At 37.2% G+C, this 20,395-nt stretch overlaps 1 protein-coding gene across 18 annotated transcripts in view; it reads right to left on the reverse strand.

The window, feature by feature from the left end:
• CACNA1D (calcium voltage-gated channel subunit alpha1 D) overlaps window positions 1-20,395 on the reverse strand; it is a 168,197-nt gene that overhangs the window by 29,271 nt on the left and 118,531 nt on the right. For 7 of the 18 annotated variants that reach the window (XM_074549904.1, XM_074549903.1, XM_074549905.1 and 4 more), the window contains 10 exons: window positions 19,775-19,976; window positions 18,488-18,646; window positions 17,701-17,811; window positions 12,186-12,269; window positions 11,772-11,855; window positions 3,546-3,584; window positions 3,001-3,129; window positions 2,203-2,268; window positions 1,729-1,820; window positions 341-500 (listed from right to left, as the gene is read on the reverse strand). In XM_074549904.1, the coding sequence (XP_074406005.1) occupies window positions 341-500; window positions 1,729-1,820; window positions 2,203-2,268; window positions 3,001-3,129; window positions 3,546-3,584; window positions 11,772-11,855; window positions 12,186-12,269; window positions 17,701-17,811; window positions 18,488-18,646; window positions 19,775-19,976 (1,126 nt within the window). The remainder of the gene's footprint in view (window positions 1-340; window positions 501-1,728; window positions 1,821-2,202; window positions 2,269-3,000; window positions 3,130-3,545; window positions 3,585-11,771; window positions 11,856-12,185; window positions 12,270-17,700; window positions 17,812-18,487; window positions 18,647-19,774; window positions 19,977-20,395) is intronic. The other 11 variants (XM_074549909.1, XM_074549908.1, XM_074549917.1 and 8 more) reach the window with 5 other exon arrangements.

Raw genomic sequence — 20,395 nt, forward strand, 5'->3', positions numbered from 1 at the left:
TAGTTTGGGTTGGTAAGGACCTCTAAAGGTCATCTATACCCATTCCCTGCATTCAGCTGGATCAGGCTGCTCAGGGCTCTGTCCAACCAAACTTTGGATATTCCCAGGGATGGGGGTCACCTACCACCCCTCTGGGCAACCTGTGCCAGTGTTTTTCCACTCTCACTGTAAAAAATGGACAGAAAATATGGGATTTAAGACTCTATATGGAAAAATATAACCTTGCCAAAATATATTGGACATGGGATTTTCAGTCATATTCTCAACACTATATTCTTCATTCAGAAGTAACCTAAAATGTCAAAGCTCATTGCTGTTAATAAGCACAAGCTAAACTCACCAAAAATGCACAGAGCATGTAAAAACTGATAAAATAAATGATGGCAAAATTGCTTCCACATGTGTATTCTTCCCCAGGATTATAATCAGATTCTGGATCACAGCGCTTTCCAGGCAAACATGCCAGCATGATTTCCTGCCAGGCTTCTCCAGTTGCACACCTTCAAAACACCACAGAGATAAACTCAGCATTATTTGATCAAGATTCATTCAAAATTAATTCGTTGCATTGTGTACACATGTATACAAGCACAAATGTGAAGACTGACTATGAATATTTCAAAGGAACTAATTAAAGAAAAGTGTAGAGCAAGTTTTAGAACTGACAAGCATAATCTGACAATGCAGACACATTTTATAAGATAATTTACTAAGGCTTGCATATAAAAACTGCAACCCCAAAGTGTGATTTACAAGTTAAGTACTTATTGCAATGGAGTTACTGTGTACAAAAGCAGTGTTGTGGATGAAAATCAGTCATAAAATTTCTAAGAACATATTTGTAAAAGATGAACTTTCCCCTGTGTTTGAAGAAATGCCTCTCTCTAATTTCTGCTATTGTTTTTTTTCCACAGTTGCATAAAGCCTGTCCCACAATTTCAAATTTTTAAGACAATTACATAATTATGACATCTTTAGCTGTGTTCATTACCTGGTGTCAAAGGCATAAAGGGACTTAGGTCTCAGTGGGTGATGCCTTTGGTGCCAGGAATGCCCTGCCAGTTTTTCCAGCCAGGTGAGTAACAATGCACCGGAGCTGAATTACACAATCTCAGGCAAGAGACAGCTCAGGGCCATCACCTTTAGAGGCATCCCTGTCCCATGTCATTCTCTCCTTGCTCCAGGACATTTTGAAACACTCCTGGCAAATGTTTGCCTTCTTCTTAAATTCTCCAGAGATGGAAATCTCTTCATTCCATGACCCCTCCATTGCAGATTTAGCTGCCTTCACCATCAGGAAGCTTCTCCTATGGCTCATCTGGTATTTCCCTTCTGCAATTTACACCCCCTTCAGCAATGTAAAGAACAGTTTATTTCTTTATATTTGCAATAACTTTTCATTTCTTCAAATCATCACACAAGCTGCACTTCTAAATATACCACCAGTAAGGGCAGAGCCTTTTGCAGCTTTCCCCATGCCCAGGCAGGGCAGGTTGATGTCTGGGTGCCGGTTTGGACTCTGAACACTGCCCAAGGAGGAGTTTCACAGGGGCTGAGAGGAGTTCAGCTCTGTATCCCCTCCTTAGAACCCTCTGTGCCAAAGGACACTCACTCACAAACAGGAGGGGATTGCTGAGCTGAACTGATTCTCACTTGCAAACACATTTTGCACATTTTTCATAGATCAGTGAAATGGGATGCACTGAGTGAGAGTTAAGGTTTGCTCACCTGAAGAGAAGCAGCACAGCTTGGGGGAAAGTCTGAAAGTTGTTGTTTCTGTTTATTTGATTGTTGTCCCTCATGGCCACTTTTCCAAAAACCTACAATAAACCAGAATTTTGACTTTCATTCCAGTGACCTGTGCTGTCAGAGGGTGTAGACCTTGAAATCTAAACTTCCTTCAGGATGCATGAAATGTCACGAAAACACTTTTGTTACACTTTAGATTTTTCATTATATATAAGTGCAATAAATCTATCACATAAACAAGGAAAAAAAAGGCAGCACACCAAGTTCTTTTCTTGTGTCTTTTGGAATTTCCTGATCAAGAAAATCAGAGCCAAATAAAGATTTTTCCATTACTCTGAAAGCTCTGCCTTATACATAACACAACAATCAAAGGAATGCTTCAATAAGCAACTTAAGAAACAAGTCTCAGACAAATCTGTACTGTTGTTTAGTGCTAAAAAAATCTTAAATTACCTGCATTCCAATGACAGCATAGATGAAGAACAGCATGGCTATCAGAAGGGCAACATAAGGCAGGGCCTAGAAAGGGACAGGTGCATTGTCTTTTAATAATCTCACACCATCATTTCTATTTCAATTTGCAAAAGTAATTTCTCGGTTCAACACAGACTTTTCCAAGGTTTTTCTTCCTATGCAAGTGCTTAAAATGTTATTACCTGTCACTCTTAATACTTTGCTGCATGCAATGTGTATCAGCTTCATTGTATTTTAAATTACTTCTGCCAGCAATCCAGAGGGAAAGATCATCTTTAGTATTTTTAATTTTACTTTCATAACTGATTCTGACAACACAAAGATACTTTGTTCTATACAGTCACAGAGTTTCATTAACTTCACATTCATCAGTTTCCAGGAGCAATGATTCATGTATCTATTTCACTTATGAAATTGGCTTTATGTAAAATATGTGTTAAATTCTTCTTTTGCAGTCGTCTAATAAAAAAGTATGGAAGCATGAGATCTATGTATGTCAAACCTATCATATCTCTTTTAAATAGGCCAAATATTTTTCCGGAAGTACCATCAAAACCTCACAGTAACAGCTGATATTAAATGACAAAGAATGACCCTCAGACTCCCAGAAGTAATTGGTGAAAATAATTTTGGCATTGGTATGCAAATATATTTAAATATGTCCTTATTGATAAGATTAACTTAAAAATATTTTTGTGTTTTACAGGGTATTTCTTCTTATAATTTGGTGTATAAATGGCTGTAATTATAAAGCAAATTGAAATAACTTGTGCTAACCTGAAATGACTTGATAAATGTCCAGAGCAATGTTCTGATTCCTTCTCCTCTGCTCAGCAGCTTCACCAACCTCATCACACGGAAGAGACGGAAAAAGGTGATGGAGATCCGAGCGCTGTCCTCAGAGTTCTGAAGAGCATCAGGAGAAGTCAAACCAAATACAAACTCAAACATGCAACACTTCCAGAAAAACAACATAAAATGCAAAGGTGGAAGAGGTAAGATTTGGAAATGTATCTCGAAAGCCTGTTCACCTTGATAACCATGGTATGAAAGGAAAAATTACATGCTGAAAACACAGGACCTGTAGAAATGCTTCACACACCACATGCATTTCCAAGTTTTCTGGTTTGTTAATAGGATCGTATTGGGTTTGTTTGTAATAGACTCCAATAGAACACTGACAATGGATGCAAACCACTGCATAACACCTTTGCAGTCAGACAGGAATGAAAAATACAGAAAAACTTGGTGGAAAAAAGACATGGTAAAAAGAATAAACTCAAGTATAGGTAAAACCACTGGGGTCACTTTACTGATCTTACCCCAGACTCATCAGTTGTGACTGTTTCAGTTGGCTTTGGCTTTAAGAAATTAAGAACATTAAATATTAAAATCAAATAAAATATAAAAAACTTAAGTTAGCTTAACCATAAGCAAAATTAAGAACATTTTTTAATTTCTAAATGAGAATTAACATCTTTCCGCTACAATATATGTCCTGAATAAAACATTAATTCCCTTCTTAAATGATCCTCTTATCTGTTTGCGTTGGCTGACTCATAATAAAATTTGCTGGTATAAAACATGTTTATAAAATCAATGGAAAGTGAATACAAAATAAAAGATCTTCTCCTATGTAGGCCAAAAAAGTTAGCCATCAATTTGCACAGGTTACATGAAATCATAGCAGGAAGCCCCCCTAAAACTCAAGAACAAAGCTTTGGCGCCAAACTGATCTTCCAAGGTCCTTTTCTGCTCTGCCCTTTTTGAAGATTAATGACACCATCACTGGAATCTAACCAGAGTTAAGCAATTTGTGTTTGATACCACAGCAGGAGCTCCCTGAGAGCAAAGTGCATTCAATGAGGTGGCTCAGTGATGAGCTCCGGGTGTTGCAGCTCCCAACAAGGACAGGAGGACACAGAAATTTCTGAGTCCCACGCCCTGGGGGCTGAGCCTGCCCCAGCAGTGCAGGGAGGCAGCTCCTGAACTCCATCCCTGAGCTGGAGGAACAGGATCAGGCATGGACAAAGGGATCAGGATTTGATTGATCCTTTAGGGACAGATCTGTGCAGCCCTCAGGAGCCTCAGGGAGCACAGAGGCTCACACAGCTCCTTGTTCACAGAGCCAAACTCTGTGTGCTGGGAGGAACATCTCACTTTTCTCCTTTTATTCTCTTGTCTGATTTTGAAGAAGCTTTCCTGAGAGCCTAAATGGTCACACACTTCGCAGAGCAGGCAGCAAAGCTTAAGGGACCCAAGTTCTGTGCTTGCTTGTGCAATGACAAACTTGCAGCAGCTTCTTCCAAATTTGGAGTGTCTTTAAAAACATTTATAGCACTAGAAAAAAAGGGATTCTGGATGTTAGATCCCAGTGATGAGTCTTACCCTTTGCCTAAAATATCCTCCTTTTAAAGAGGCACCTTTCATCAATTGCTGTCACTCAGAGCAGCAGTGAGCACAGTGCCACCCCAGAGCTGCTCCAGCACCAGCCACACTCTGTGCCACACTCCACCTACTCAAACCTCACAGGCTGCTGGTACTCAAGATAGAACTTGAGGAGAAGGAAAGGAAAAGAAAGGAGCTGGTTCTGCTGAAAATATGTTATGCAAACCTATTGTTGTGAAGAAAAGCAACAAGAGGTAGTACTTTTAAAAAATAGGATCATTATTAAAATACTAATTGTGTTCTCTATTACTTCAATATAAAGGCATCACTAGGGGGAAAAAAGTAAAAAAAATGGTTTGCTCAACTATGTGCAAGTCATGTATGGATAAATTACTGCCCTGACAGGATATCAATATATTCTGAAACAAAAAAAAATTTTAACTGTATAAAGGACTATTATTAAATTTATGCAATAAATTAATAAAACCCCAGATGTCCTTATTAAACTTCAGCAAGCAGAGTATTTGTCAAACTGGCTGCAACATCTAAACTTTCTAAGAACTTATATAAAATAGATGGAAAATCTGCTGCCAAGGGAAGACAACTGTTTCATTAGAAATTCTCTGTATTTTTCAACAATTTGAAATGAAATCATCAAAATATAATCAAGGAAAAACTTCATTATCACAAACACCATAAATGTCAAAATATCACAGGTCATGGAAGCAACCTTGCAAAGCTGCCTACCTAAACCAATCCCAAACCTGCACCAGTGCACACAGACCCACACTGCTACTGACTTTTTAGCAGAGAAAAAAAATCCCTTTGATCTGAAGCTTTAAAGGAAAAAGGTTTAATTACACCTTCTGCAGATGAAGCCTGAAATGTCTTATTAATCTCTGGTGACTGACTCAGGTTGAGCTTGATACTCTCTTAAATAGTGAACAAATTATTTAATTTGCTTTAGTATTTTGTATGATCAAAACCTGAACATAGTATTTGACAGATAGAGATCAGATTAAATTACAGTATCATCACAAACTGACACTAAAAAAAGAAATAAAATTTCGGAGTTGGCATGTGAGAATTTTTCCCACTGTGTTTTATGAGAACAGGATGGGGCCCCAAATAAGTTAGCATGAGTATTAGGATAGCAATATATAATGGGACAGATAACACCAGAAAAAGGATACTTTGGTCCTCCATGTTTTCATTTAATCACTTTTCCAAATGCAAAATTAATGAGTTTGCATTATGACTTGGTTATGAACAAAAAGATCTCAAAAGGAAAAGCGAGCAAAAACAATGTTTTCTACATATAACCCTCTTGGTAATTACTTAATTCTCACTTTTAAAAATGCAGAGGTCAGATTACCCAAACTATGCAATCAGTTCTACTGGAGCTGCTCTGGAATGATGATCCCTCATTTTATTTTTTGTCAGGAGGTCACTGAAGGGATTTGTGTTTGCTCAGTGGTGTATGCCCAGGACTGCCCAATGCACACTCCCCTCACAAATCCCTCTTCCTCAGCTTCTTTGGACTAAGTAGTTCTAGTTGTCTGGTTCTGATGGCTGATCTGATGCTGCTGGGGAGTCTTAGGATGTCATATGCAAGAAATCACAGATTATGGACACTGGAAAGTGCAGGCCAGCAATGAAAAATAAAAACACTCTGTTCACAAAAAGCAAATTGTACAATAATGCCAAGGTGAAGATAAATCTAGAAACAAAGTAAGAACATGAACTCCTGATACAAGAGGAGGTTTTCCTACTGAAGGTGAAAGTGTTCATCACTGGGCAAGCATTTTGGGTTTGACATCTTAGGGTGCATCTAATTTTTTATCCTCTTTGGCATTTCCCTCTGATAATACAGCAGCTTAGTTTATTTTACTAATACCAATTTTAATGAAGCTAATGTAGTGATACACCACAAAAGAAAACATTATTCATATTCATTTATAAAGGAAATGCTCATCTGGGAGACAAAGTTAGTTCATGGTTACATGTGTCCATCCAGCATGAAGCAATGCTCAGATCTGGGAAACTGAGATAAAGATAAGACAAACTTCAGCAACAATAACAGACAGACTGACAAAAACAGTGTCTGCTTCCTACAGATAAGGGAAAACCAGACAGTGCCCAAGCTCCAGCCTGATTTGCAGCACCAGAGACATCTTGTGCACACACACACAAGAGGGTGGCACATTTTGATTTTTTACTTGTAGGGAACTCTTAGAATAGACTTGAGACTGCGGGGGGCAGGCTGAGCAGAGGGATGGTACCTGCTGACAATAAGGTAAATAAAAAAACCTGTGGTCAGAAAATCTACCTCCAGCTTCCCCTTTCTCCTCCTTTTCCACCAATCATTCCAACGCTATTTGGTCCCAAACACTTTGGGACTGGCTGGTCATTACTGGGATTCTTTTGTCCCCCAAAAAGTGTGACTGTGTGATTCCTAAGGTGGCAGGTGTGCTTCTGTCTGCTTCAAGTCTGGCAATGGTCACAGCTGGAATAAATGGACAACTTCTGCTTCCCTGCTTGGGGCTCATAGACACCCTGCAGTGAGGGAAATGAACACACACATCCCTCATGGCTCTGCCTGTTCTGTCAGCCATGGACCAGTCACACCCAGGGCATCAAAGCACTTCACAGCCATGTCAATGTGAGCCAATCCTTAAATACTTCAAATAGGCAGTAATATGATTTTTCTTTTTTACTTAACTGAAGTTCAACACAACAGTTTTCTTCCTCAAACAATCCCAATACTCAAAAAAAAAATATAACAAATGATCAACCTAAATTTCTGACTCACTGATGAAAATGTTTGCAACCTGCCACCAATTTTGGTCAAGTACTAATGCTGCTTATGAAAAATTTAGCACATTTCCTAAACAGAAGCTCCTTGTTACACAAATGTTTGCAACGAATGTTAAAAATAAATATCCTGACTATAAAGAACTTCAGTGTCAAACTGTGAACAGTGTGAAACAGATTGGATCATGCCTTGGAAGCAAACTCTGTGCTTAAATAAAAAATAAACATGGTGAAAACCAGTGATGTTAGTAAATGGTGCTGGTCAAAAGCTTCTTTTTTACATATTGTGCCAAAGGGTCCAAGAGTATGTCAGAACAAATGACACATGATGATAATGTCCTCATCACCAGAATTAGAGAAGGAAGCATCTGAATGACAAACACACATGGTGACAATAGCATTTATAGCAAAACATTCAGGTTGCCAAAATATCTCCAGAAACGTGTGCTGTGAGTCCATGTGCATAAACACACACAATTTGTTCAGATAATAGTTACTGCAATTCAGATGTGAGCAAGAAATCTTCATTGTCTTATCAGTGCTCTCTATATTCCCTGTTCAACATGAACCAAATGCCCATAGACATTAATTAATTAAAATTTTAAGTCACTGTGAGAAACCTCTGAAACTGTTTTTATAAGTGCCTCTTCCCCTGTAAAATATGTATTTAAGTTCTAAAGTCACAATTAATATTTTGTTATTATATGATAACTAATAAAAAATTATTTCTGGCCCCAAATTAGATAGTACAACACTGCAGAGATTTGATATTGCACTAAGACTTCACTCTAATGAAAACAAAGCTGTATGAGGACACAGTTTTCTGAGCTACCCTTAAGCCTAAAGAGAGGTGTTTGCAAAAGTTTACAAAATATATCAACAGTATACAAAAATACAAATTACTAGCACCAACATCCAAGTTCTAACATATGATAAGGGTGCATAAAGTTGCATTCAAACTAAATTGGACTGCTCTTGCTCAAAGTTGAATCCTGAATCTCTTACAGGAGGCAGACAGGGGCTTTACTCCACTCCTCCACACAAGCACAAGATCAAGATTTGAGGCAGATGGGTTTTTCTGAGGGGCTCAGGAGGAACACATAAATGCTGTTCCTTTAAGCCCTATTTCAGCAGAGGGTTTTTTATGTCAAGAATAAAATCAGTCCTATAAAGATGGCATTAATAATTTACATAAAAGATGAGGAAAGGGAACTCTCCATTATTTTCTCAACATTTTGGCAGCACATGAATGGTAAAAGAAACTTATATAAAAAATGTGAATTAAAACCTTCACAACCACTACTGCAGCAATGTGATCATGCTTCCAAGTCATTCAGTGTTGGTCATCCAAATGGCTTCTGAGCTGACAAATAAGATCATTTCTATACAGTCAGGCCAGATTGAAACTTGTATGTTATTTCCTTTTAACAACTTATTTATTCAGATTTTATTTTCAATTTATTTCTCCCTCATTCTCACAATTATATACCCCCTCTCCCAGATTGGATCGACCACACTTTGTGTCTGCCAATCCTTACTCTGCATTTTTAATTGAAAAAGAACCATTTCTATGACCACACAGGATCTTGCATGACATGTGAAAGTTTCTGAAAGCAAAAGGCCACAGAGCCCAGGAGTAATTATATAGGTTTTAGTAGTGATATTAATTTTTTTAATGCTATACCACATGTATATTTACTTATATATACTTGCCTCTAATAATTTCTAAAAATAAAACGAACATGAAAACCAATTAGGTTCAAAAAAGAAGGAGGTTGAAGAAAGGGATATTAAATGAAAGACTAAATTAAAAAGATAATCACAGATAACATTTTATTTCCAAAATATATGTTACTCTGAGGTGGTTCATTTCTTGAGTTGGTCACTGATCCAGTCCTTGGGAATGCTGAGCAATCCTGTAAATTGCTTAATACATTAAAGACTGAATTCCACAGGCACCAAAAATATTCAAACTATAGTAATTCCTGGATTATGTGAAAATGGGAGGTTACTGGATCAGAGGAATCAGCCTCAGGGAAGCATATATATTCTTATAAAGGGTTAAAAAATTAACAAAATAAAAGAGATGACATTTATTTTCCAGTATTTAATAGTGAAATAAAGGCAGTGTGTAACCTAGACAGTCCAATCCATTCTCCTGTAAAAACTGGGTCAGATGCAAACTTGTTGAGGGCTAGAAGAGCTCACTGGCCCTTGCACAGGACCTGAGCATCCCCAGGTGCACTGTCAGGATGAGGCTGAGCTGTTTCCACAGAATGGGGCAATCCCATCTGTGATCCCACAGCAATGTTCTGTTCACACTGAGGACGTGAAATATTCACACTCACGTCTCCCTTGCACTGCTCAATCTAGATGGTTCTGCCCCTACAATTAGAGCTGCGACAAGATCTGATTTTCTGTCAGTGCTGGTGATTTACCCTGCTCCAAATCAGCCCTCAAACAAAGCTGAGCTTCCTCAGCTCAAGAAGTTTCTATAGCAGGAATTTTCACAGGTGCTGTTTCTTTATTTCCAAAATCCCATTGGAAACAAAGTCTCGTTAGCGTTTCAACAGAGATGCAGCTTTCCCAGGATCACTGCCAGCCTTAGATAACAAATACAGGTGGAATGGCACAATTCAGACTGCTGAAAAATACTGAGGAAAAGATTCTGAAATACTGGATTTCGATGACAGAAATTTACACTCAACTACTCAAGTAGGAATAGTTCAGTAGAATCAAAACAATGAAAGTAAAAATCTAAGAAATTTCCCTGGACACTCTGCAACATTAAATGCTTCATGTTGAAAATGGGAAATCAAGGCCAGAAATATATAGAAACCATAATACATTCTTGACTTGCACAAACAAAGCACAGAAAAGTGGCAAGACCAGAAACAGACAATGCTTAGTACACAGAGAGTCTGCTGTGCAAAAGTAAAAGAAATCAAAGATGAGCATATTTTCTCTTACAAGAATAACATGAAAACCAAGAAATGGCAGTGCTGGTTGTTGACTGTGGTGTGCACTTGTCTTGGACATCACTACTTGGGCTCCAGAATATTTCCAAGACAGCTGTGGGAGTTGCTAAATCCCAGTGTTCTTCACAGCTGACAGCTCAGAGTTACAAGGAGTGCTGTCCAATTAACGCTGCTGAATACAGACACATCTGCTTTGGCCATGGAAGCACCTCTGAGCTACTCCTCAACCTCCTCACAGTCAAATACCTTCTGCAGTTATGAGGAAAAGCTGTTCTAAATGATTGGTGGTTTTACTCTCCTCAAATACTGTGCTCACCTACTCCAGTACTACTGTGAGTGGAAATCGTGGGTAAATTGCAAATACTTGAGCTGTAAATCTAAATGCAAAACTTTTCTGGGGAAATAAAACAAACCCAAAAGTAAACAAAACAGAGGGGGAAAACCCAATCAAAATAAATCAGAGGCAGATTTTACAAATGAACTCCATGAAGAATAATTTTCCTTAAAGAAAAGTCTCAAAGGGACAGTGCAGTTCTGGGCTGACTGACCCTCCCTGTCAGCTCAGGTTCCTTCAGTTCACAGGAAGATCCATCCCCACAGAACTGAGAAAAATCAGTCTGAAATCTAAAGGTCAGGATAAAGTTATCCTGCTCCCATGTTCTCTCATCACTCTTCCATTTTCTTTCCAAAAGTCAGTCAGTCATGAGATTCTCACAGTTTAACACAAGACCAGGAGGCAACTTCAGGGTGAATCTGTTGCCCAAACACCTATAATGTGCAATGGCCATCAGACAAAATTCTGGTAAATTATGGAGTTTTCCAAGTACTTTAAGAGTAATTCAAACTTCCAAGCATTTACTGCAGGATATGAAAAGCAAAAGGACTGGGGAAAATTAAACATTCTATTTTCCACAGCATGGAAAGCCTGACTTTCTATGTGGCCTTCTTCTGCAACCTCATGAGATATGAATGGCCTCCAAACCCAAACCTCTAACAGAAAAATAAATCATCATTTGTTAAACCAAGCCACTGAAAACTTACAGAATCTTGAATTATTTTGGTCACATTAACTACAAAAAGCAATGGGCTTCAAGTAAGATAGAAACATAAGCTTAAATCTCTTTTTCTAAATATTTTCTGTGCATATATAGAAAAACAATTTTTATTGTCTCACTGTGCTGTGTGCAACTACACAAGTATATAAATAAATAACAGCAGCTTATACAAACATCTGTATCAGTGTTTTGGTCTTTGATTCCAGGCTTAAACATACTTTTATAAAAAGGACTTTTTTGGGATTAAGTTTACATTTTCTGTATTTCTTGATGACAGCAATTACTATTTAGTGCATGAACAGTTGCTACTTACATTAACTTCTGTTATAGCAATATCAACGACGCTACCAACAACAATTAAGGCATCAAAAGTGTTCCATGCATCAGTGAAATAGTGCTGTTAGGACAAGCATTCAGCAGAAAGAGAGCAAGAGAAAAACACAAACAGAAAAAGAGAAGAAAAGGACAGTGTTATAACACAGAAACACTCTAGGCTTCTCTGATGTACCACTATACAATCTAAACTTTCCCTTTCATAGCTAAAAAAGATTGGTAGAAAAAAAAGGCTATTTATTTCCCATATCAACATAATTGACCTATGACTGGTCTGTACTCAAAACTTTAGAAACATCAGATCAAAATCTGTGACTTGTCCAGATGATGGAAATAGTGGGGAGACAGAGAAAGAGAAGTAGGGACTGGGGAAAGTAAGCTGGGATATACTCACATCAGCTTCACTGAGAACGACGTCTACTATGCTGCCAATAACGATGAGGGAGTCAAACGTATTCCAGGCATCACTAAAATAGCCCTGAACAGAGCAGGCAGGGTGCAAACGTTTGTGATTACACATGAAATGTCAAATATTTGCATACTTCTGTTTAGTTTTGCATAAACAGAAATTAGTTAAACAAAACCTGTGGTCTAATGAGAAAACAAAACAAAAACCAAACAATATTGCCTACTGAAGGAAAAGCAACATAGATGTGCATGTGTGTGTATATATATAAATATATATATACATGTACAGACACGCACACAGACACACACACACTCTACACATGCAGAACACACCATCAGATAAGCACGATGTTGGCAAGCAAGCCATCATCCAAAATTGGCTTTGGGCTTCTAGCAAGGCTGAAAAATTCTAACATAAATATCCTAATGAGGACAACAAGGCCCCTTTTATTATATTTCTGCAAGATCAAGCCAATTTAAACCTCCTTATCATCAAGGATTTTGTGATAGTCTTATCTAAGTGGTTGGTAAAAATATTCAAAGGGTCATGTCTCATCACTGGCTAAACATGCACAGTTAATAATGTGAAACTGTGCATAAAGATTAGAGAACTGACTTAATCTTCTATTCATAAACTAGGTCTAATATAGGAACCCATCCCACATTTGCAGTCAGAGGGTGATTCTGTAGCCAGTGAAGCCAGCAACCTGAACAATTTCTTAATGCTTTTGATTGGTGCAGCCAGTCCAGGGTCTGAAAACCCATTTTTAATCAATTGCTTCACCACTCTTCTGATGTTGTATGCCTTTAAATATATTCCCCACATGAGTGTTCCTGGGACATGGCTGCAAAGGGATATAAAGGTCTATAATGCAATTAGCTGACTGTCGGCATAAAACAGCATATTTGAGCAGAGGTTCTTCAGAAGAATCCTCCAGGTAGGTTCCAGTGTGGCACAAATCAAAATGTATTACAATTGTTAAGATAAATATGGAAACCAGAGGTTTCTGCTGCATGTGGCTTTTCTTACTTATTATAGAAATCCAGAACTGCAAAAGTTATTGAACTTGCCCTTTACCTCATTCAAATGTATTAAAGTATCAGTCTACCATGACTAAGGAATGTGCATTACATGAGAAAAGCTGGAATGTACATTTTATACATGTATATTTCTTGGTAATTAATTTTCAAATGCTAAATTTTCAGCCACTATTGAAGCTCTAAAATAATACATTTAGCAAGAATTTTAAAATTACATATGTGCTAATCTAACCTTATATCTAGTCACACTTTTTATTACATTGTTTGCTCTAAGATAATGTTTTAGCTGAGTAGTTTAAGTTATTACATGAGTTATTAGCAGAGTAAAGAAAAATTGGTTCCAAAATCGATTTTAGAATTTGAATGATATTTTTCTCAAGGTTTTAAACTGTTAGAATTTCTAGTAATTTCACAGTTTAAAGTAATGCACCTGAGTGCATTAATATTTGCAAAAAGGATTATTTTGAGTGGAAATTTCCTCTTGGAGACTATGAGAGAGCTGCTTCAGTAGACAACAGCTCCACATTCTTGGAGAGGAAGCAGGGTCAGGAAAGGCTCATTATGTTTCTAATTCTACTCTTTTAAAACTCAAATTGCTGCCACCATTCCTTTGTCTAAGAAAGGGGCTGAAAGAGGAAAATAGATCAGAGTATTATCTCCACAACTCTCTGCGCTTCTCTGGTTCTTTGGGATCAACCACCAATTCCAGTTTTGGGGCAAAAGCCAGTGCTCTTGGATTTGGCCTCCTGAAGAAATGCCTCCACTCCAAAGAGCTCTTGCACAATTCCCTGCTGCTCCCTCCTTACCCTTCCTGCTCATGGGAACAAGAAATTCCCAAAGCTTTGCTGAGAATCACACTGAAGCATCCCAGCAATATTGAATTTTATAATCCTAATGAGATTAGCAGCTGCCAACCAATGAAAGGGAGCTGCTCTCATCATGTTCTTCCTGATCATTTGCATTCCTTATTTCTAAGTACCTTCCTTGATTTTAGAATAGCAGTATTTTTATCTATAGGTAAACAAAATAAGAGACTATTGGCAAACAGTAAACACATAATTAGCACAATCCTGAGCTGTGCTATCCATCTTCCTCTACAAATGGAACCAAAAAAGGTTCTCCAAATAAAGGATAATTTCAGCTATAGAAAAAGTTATTTTACTAGACATGATACAAGATAAAGCACTGAAATAAAAAAAATCACATTTTGATTTAATACAGCTAAAACACTTCACAGCTAAAATAATTTACACATTTATTTCTTAATTTTATGAAACCTTTTCCATCAGTATAGACAAATATTGTTCAAACTAATATGTAAAGCAAAAGCATACAAATAAACAAAAAACTAAGAGAAAATAAAGATGGTTTTGGAAAAGGGAGGAATGGACAAGTCACAGCAAATAAACATCATGCAAATAAGTTGTTTTCACCACTGCAAGGACCCAAGATCAATTCACTTACTAGCCATCTTTCCTTTTTTCTTACAAAAATCTGATGTAAAACGACATGGAAAATCATTACAAGTTTAAGCAACAACTGGCTACCAGGAGGCTGTACATACGGTCTGTGTGGATGGATTATTTTTGATTCCAAAGCTGTATTTTGTTTTGAATGGCACTGAACCATGCTGAGTAACAGATTTTAGCAAATGTGAGAAAAAAGACCTGTTCTTTTAGCTTATATTATGAAAAATTTGCTCATTGAGAAATGCTGAAGGACAAAATCACAAATCCTGGGGAATAGGCAGGCATAGAGAATTAGCAACAAAATATGTTTCCATACATCTACCACATAAATATTTTAGTTCTTTTAGAACTCTCTTGGAAAATTTAGGGCCTTATTCTGCAAAGCCTTCTGTGATCCAATCTCCCAGTCAAGTGTGCCAGACACTCAGCATCACCTTTGCTATTGAGCACTTCTCCAGGTTTTATGTATTTCAGAGCTGCAAGGCAGCCTGCAGTGCCTTGGTTTTACACAACACAATATCATAGGAAGAGCATCAATAATTTATAGTAGCCTTAAGTTTATATGACCAGCAAAACCAAAAGATCACCGTTTTCACAGGACTTTTGTCTGCATATTAAGGGGACACTGTCAAGCAGATGAGATAAAAGTTAACAGGTTTTTATCTATTCTTATTTTTACAGAGTTAAATGGAGTTTTTATCTGATGCTTTGAACATCTCTGAAATAACTTTTTAAAGGCACAAAATTAATAAATAAAACTTTATTCTGTCAGACTGATCTAAGAGACCCACCCACCAGTGACACAGACATAGAAGAAATTTATCAATTTAACCCTCATGGATCCTAAAGTAAAGCATTAAATTTGGTTTCAGATTGTTCCTACTATTATTAAACTTTAATATGAGTTAAAGCAATTAATTGTTTTAAACATGCATCTATTTTGAAATTTAGATTAAAGACATTAAAATTCTGCTTAAGGCTGCTATCTGATTTTTGATTATTAATGAACTATGTAATATGTGTTGCCAATAGGTTTTGTTGAAGAGTATCTGATAATTTTAAAAGTTACAATCTCCAAAGAATAACAGGAACAACCTTAAATATACTTTACTCCTTCCTGCTCATTAGTCTCTTCCAAAAGTCTGATTATCATCATGGTCTTTAAACCTTGTCCTGCTAATTAAAAAGTTTAAGATGTTCTGCACCTATGGCAGACTGAAATTCAGGAAAGGAGATCTTTCCACGGGCAGTGTCTGCCTTTCAAACTCTCAGGGTTCAGATCCAGGGATGTCTTACAGGGAAAGCGTCCAGTCAGATAGAAAGCATGTTGCAACAGAATTAAAGCTCAAATTGTACAGAGTCTTAGAGACCAGTTTTAACACATTGCATTTGCTAACAAGTAGGAAGCCCACAGTACAAATGGAGCACTGTGATTTGTACACTCATGATCAGACCACTGTGTTTGGCATTAGCTGCTATTTCTGACTACAGTCACAAGTGCATGGAGAACCATACAAGGATTCACAATCTTCTTTCAAAAAGCAGATGATAAAATGCAGCAAAGTCCTCTGTGCAAAACAAGGATATAGAACAGGAAATACAGATCAGGAAACACAACCAGCATACTCATGACACTGTGGTCCACACAGCTGAGCTAGCTCCTCTGGGGCCTCATATGGTGCTATTTTTAATGTGAAACCCTTAGCATTTAAATAAGATAGCTGACACAAAAATACAAATAAGTTCATTAGAAGAGTACAATGGACTGGACAGTGCAGAGCGAGACCACGGGAGAGCGGGCAAGCATTCACCCCGAACTCCACAGTTCACATCTCAACGCCAGATCTCTAGAGATGGATCACTGCTTCACCTCTGCAGGCAAATAAAGCTGGCTTTAAACCAAGCAGCTCAGGCTGTACAGCCAATCTCAGTACTAAATACAAGCTGAATAAATAGTTTTGCAAGCCAGCTGCTGCAGCCTGAGCTGCGGGCGGCCGTGCTGGGAGCACAGAAGTGCCCGGCTCAGAGCAGGGATGGGGCTGCACAGAGCCAGGGCTGCTGCACCCCAGCACAGGGCACAGCTCTGCCAGCCCCTGGGCAGGTATCCTGGCTGCTTCAACAGAAGGGCAATGGGAAAGGAAAAGTACCAGCCTTGGGTGGTGAGAGCAGTAAACCTCAAATGGCTCATCTGGCTTTATTCAAATTCCAAGTGTAGCAAGTGAACACATTTTACTCATTTATATAGCCCAGAATAAACATTAATTTCATTGTACTAAAAGCAAATTTAGTCTGTTTGTTCATCATTAACTTCTGCACTTCATTAATGCAGTATTAGAACTGAAAAAAGAGGCTGCATTAGCTGCCACAGGATAGTTTTATCTTTTTTTCAATTATAGTTACCAGTTTCTCTTGCAAGTCTACTTTTAAAAATGTGCCTGCATCATTCATATTGACAGTGTCCCTTTAAAACAAGGAACCAACCACTCAGTGTGGGGCCTTCTACCAAATATTATGTATATATAACTGAAAACATAAAAATCTAAAAAGGATATTGCATATGTAAATTATTTATGTGTATGTTTGTAATATTTGGCTGTGTTTTATAAAGTAATGATAATATTTTGCATTTTAGAATCAGAAATTATACTGGATACAGGTCTTTACTGGAGATTAAATTAGGGTCAAGTAATGAATGTAGTACCCAGAACAGGAGATGTAGTAATGCTTCTAACAGGAAATTATTTATCTGATTTAGAAAGGGACATTTTTATTACCTCAAAATATTCCAGATCTCACCAACCACTTCATTAGATTTTTTTCTGATATCTGCATTTCATTTCCTGGAGTTACTTTTCTATTATAATTTCTCTGATACATAAAGGTGGGAAATGTTGTTTCTTTTTGTTATTTGAGTAATATACAACAAGTGTAAAACTCATCATTACTTAATTCCTGTGGTGATGACCTAATTAAAGCATATCTTAAACTTACCTTGGGTTTGAATGCAATCAGTTTCAAAACCATTTCAACAGTGAACACTCCTGTGAAAACCATATTCATAATGTCCATGGCATCATTAAATAGCTTAGACTGTCCATAGTGCTGTGAATGAAAAATAAAACACTTACAAAAGTAAAGGCTTTAAAATGTGTACTGAAAGCAAGGCAGCCTAAGACAAAGTTGACAAAAAATCAGCATAGGAAAACATTTTCTAGTAAAATTTGTGAAGCAGATCTATATACATGAAAGATTAGCTGCGTATCCCTGGTCAAGCATGGAATTGTTCAAATTCATTCTGTTTAGGCACAGAGCAGAACAAAACTGTCATTCCTCAACATTCTAAGGGAATCTCCAGAGAAAACTTGTTCCCTCAAAATAGAAGTATTAGATAACAACATTTGCCCAAGTTTTATATGCAAGGTTTTAAAATTACACAGGCTTGTGTCACACCTGCTTAGAGAGCCTGAAGTATGGTAGTCACAAAATAACGGAGTGTAGGAGGTATATTTTTAAGAGGACAGTCTATGCAACTATACTGAAAAAAGCAGAATGATTTTGTGAACTGAATTCAAACCATGCTTTTTCTTACTAAAATCTGAAATACTAGGGAAAGAAAGAGACAACTAGAACATATTACAGAAAACTACTGTGATCAGAAGTTCTTTAAAATTCTACTTCATAAAAAATACAGGTTGCCATAATTTAAAGGCATTATACTTCCCATACCCTTCCCCTCAATTTATGCCAACAGCTTCAAGAGAGTTTCTGCTTTTCCTACCTGCATAGCCAAGCAAAGGGTGTTCAGCATGATGAGGACAAACATGATGTATTCAAATCCAGTAGAATTCACCACATACCAGAACTTGTATTGGTAAGGATTTTTTGGAATATATCTGCGGAGAGGACGAGCCTTCAGGGCATACTCTACACACTGCCTCTGGAAAGCAAATACAGCAAAACCTGTCAGACTGTAACCTAGCAGGTCATCAGCTGGGAACACAATCATTAAGTGAAAATTGTTAAATCTAACTGTCAAAAACAGCCTGTCTACTTGATTTAAGGCCTTTTATTATTAAGCAGAAGGAGCTCACCAATCCTTACTTGATTATTTACAACTCTGTCTAACCATATCCACTACTCAGCCACATACAAAAATCAAATAATGCTCATGGAAATTCTAGAGGGTTTTGCCTTTATGCACTAATATATTATGGTATGTATGGATATAGTACATAGCAAGACTATTAAGTCATCTCTAAACCATGTTTTGTCTTTACTCCCTTGTCAACCACCAATGGGCCTGCCTAGCATAAAACTCCAGAATCAGCAAAATAAATACTGAGGAGGTGTTATTTCTAATAGCCCAGTAAAATTGCCCAGTAAAATAACATGTGTAGGAACATCATGGATTCATCTCATAATCTATTAGTGCCCAGAATCTTCAGGGCTGAGCCTCCTACTCGTCTCTGAAGGATTTCTTACAGGGCTGTCTAATGGGGCACATGGTGCAGGAAGAATCCTGGCTACATCTCATGCTTGGCTTTCTTTAAATGAAGTCAGCCAAAAATAGCCAAAAAATTATGAGTTTCTCAGTGAAAAGATTAAACAGTAAATGGAGACAGATTTTAGTAATTTTAATCTGAATATCCCCAGTGAATTTCTAAATAAATGGGGGTGAGAAGTGGAACATTTTGAAAACTTGAACTTTGGACACTTTCAGACTATTTGGAACACAAAACTATTTTCCATTTCTTAGTGTAAAACCTATCTCTGCCTCAAGATAACCTGGCTGTATTCTTATTAATGTGACACCAAAATGCAAGATGCTAGGAAGACAATAAGCTTAGTGGACACTTTTCACAACAAAAACACTGATGGGTTGGGCTCACAGAAAGGTACAACAACCTGAATACCCAGCTAAATAAATACCCAGATAGTAAAAAAATTAATAAATACTAAGCTATGTGTTTGGTGCCCTCTTCTGCCCCAAATCAGAAAGGATGCTCCTCATGCATAAACAAAAAAGGTTACTTTCAAAACTTAAGAATTCATTATTTATTTTAACCTGATTTTTGTCCAGCTCACAGTTCTTGTACTCTTGTTCTCCCTGTTCTTGGAATGTAACAATCACAAAACCAACAAATATGTTCATCATAAAGAAAGCAATAATGATGATATAGATGATGAAAAAGATGGAGATCTCCACTCTGTAGTTGTAAACAGGTCCTACATTCTCTCCATTTGAATCAATGGCTTTGTAGAGCAGCCTGAAAAACAAACAAGATTTTATCTTTATTACCATTAAAATGAAAATAGTAAAATATGCAGACTGAGAGGTCAGATTTCAGAAATGGTCTGATGTTCACTGATATCTTCTTCTATTTGCTGATAGTGCTTGCAAGAATACAGAAACCAGAAGAATCACAGCACATTTTGTTATATTCTTTTTTTTTTTTTTTTGAAAGCATTAAGTTAATGACATAATTTTGAATTATTTATTTATTTATTTATTTCCAGAAATGAAATTTTCTCATTTAGGGAAATAATGAGTGGGAGTTAGCTCTTTCTAGATTTTTCTATGAGGGTACTGCTGACTGATTTTTTAGTAAAATATTTACTGGAAGGCCTAAAACTTTCAAATCAGCCTTATTTAAGGGCCACTGATGGATAAGCAGCTAGCATTGTT

This window comes from Zonotrichia albicollis, chromosome 12, assembly GCF_047830755.1.
Source record: "Zonotrichia albicollis isolate bZonAlb1 chromosome 12, bZonAlb1.hap1, whole genome shotgun sequence".
In the NCBI taxonomy this organism is placed as follows: Eukaryota; Metazoa; Chordata; class Aves; order Passeriformes; family Passerellidae; genus Zonotrichia; species Zonotrichia albicollis.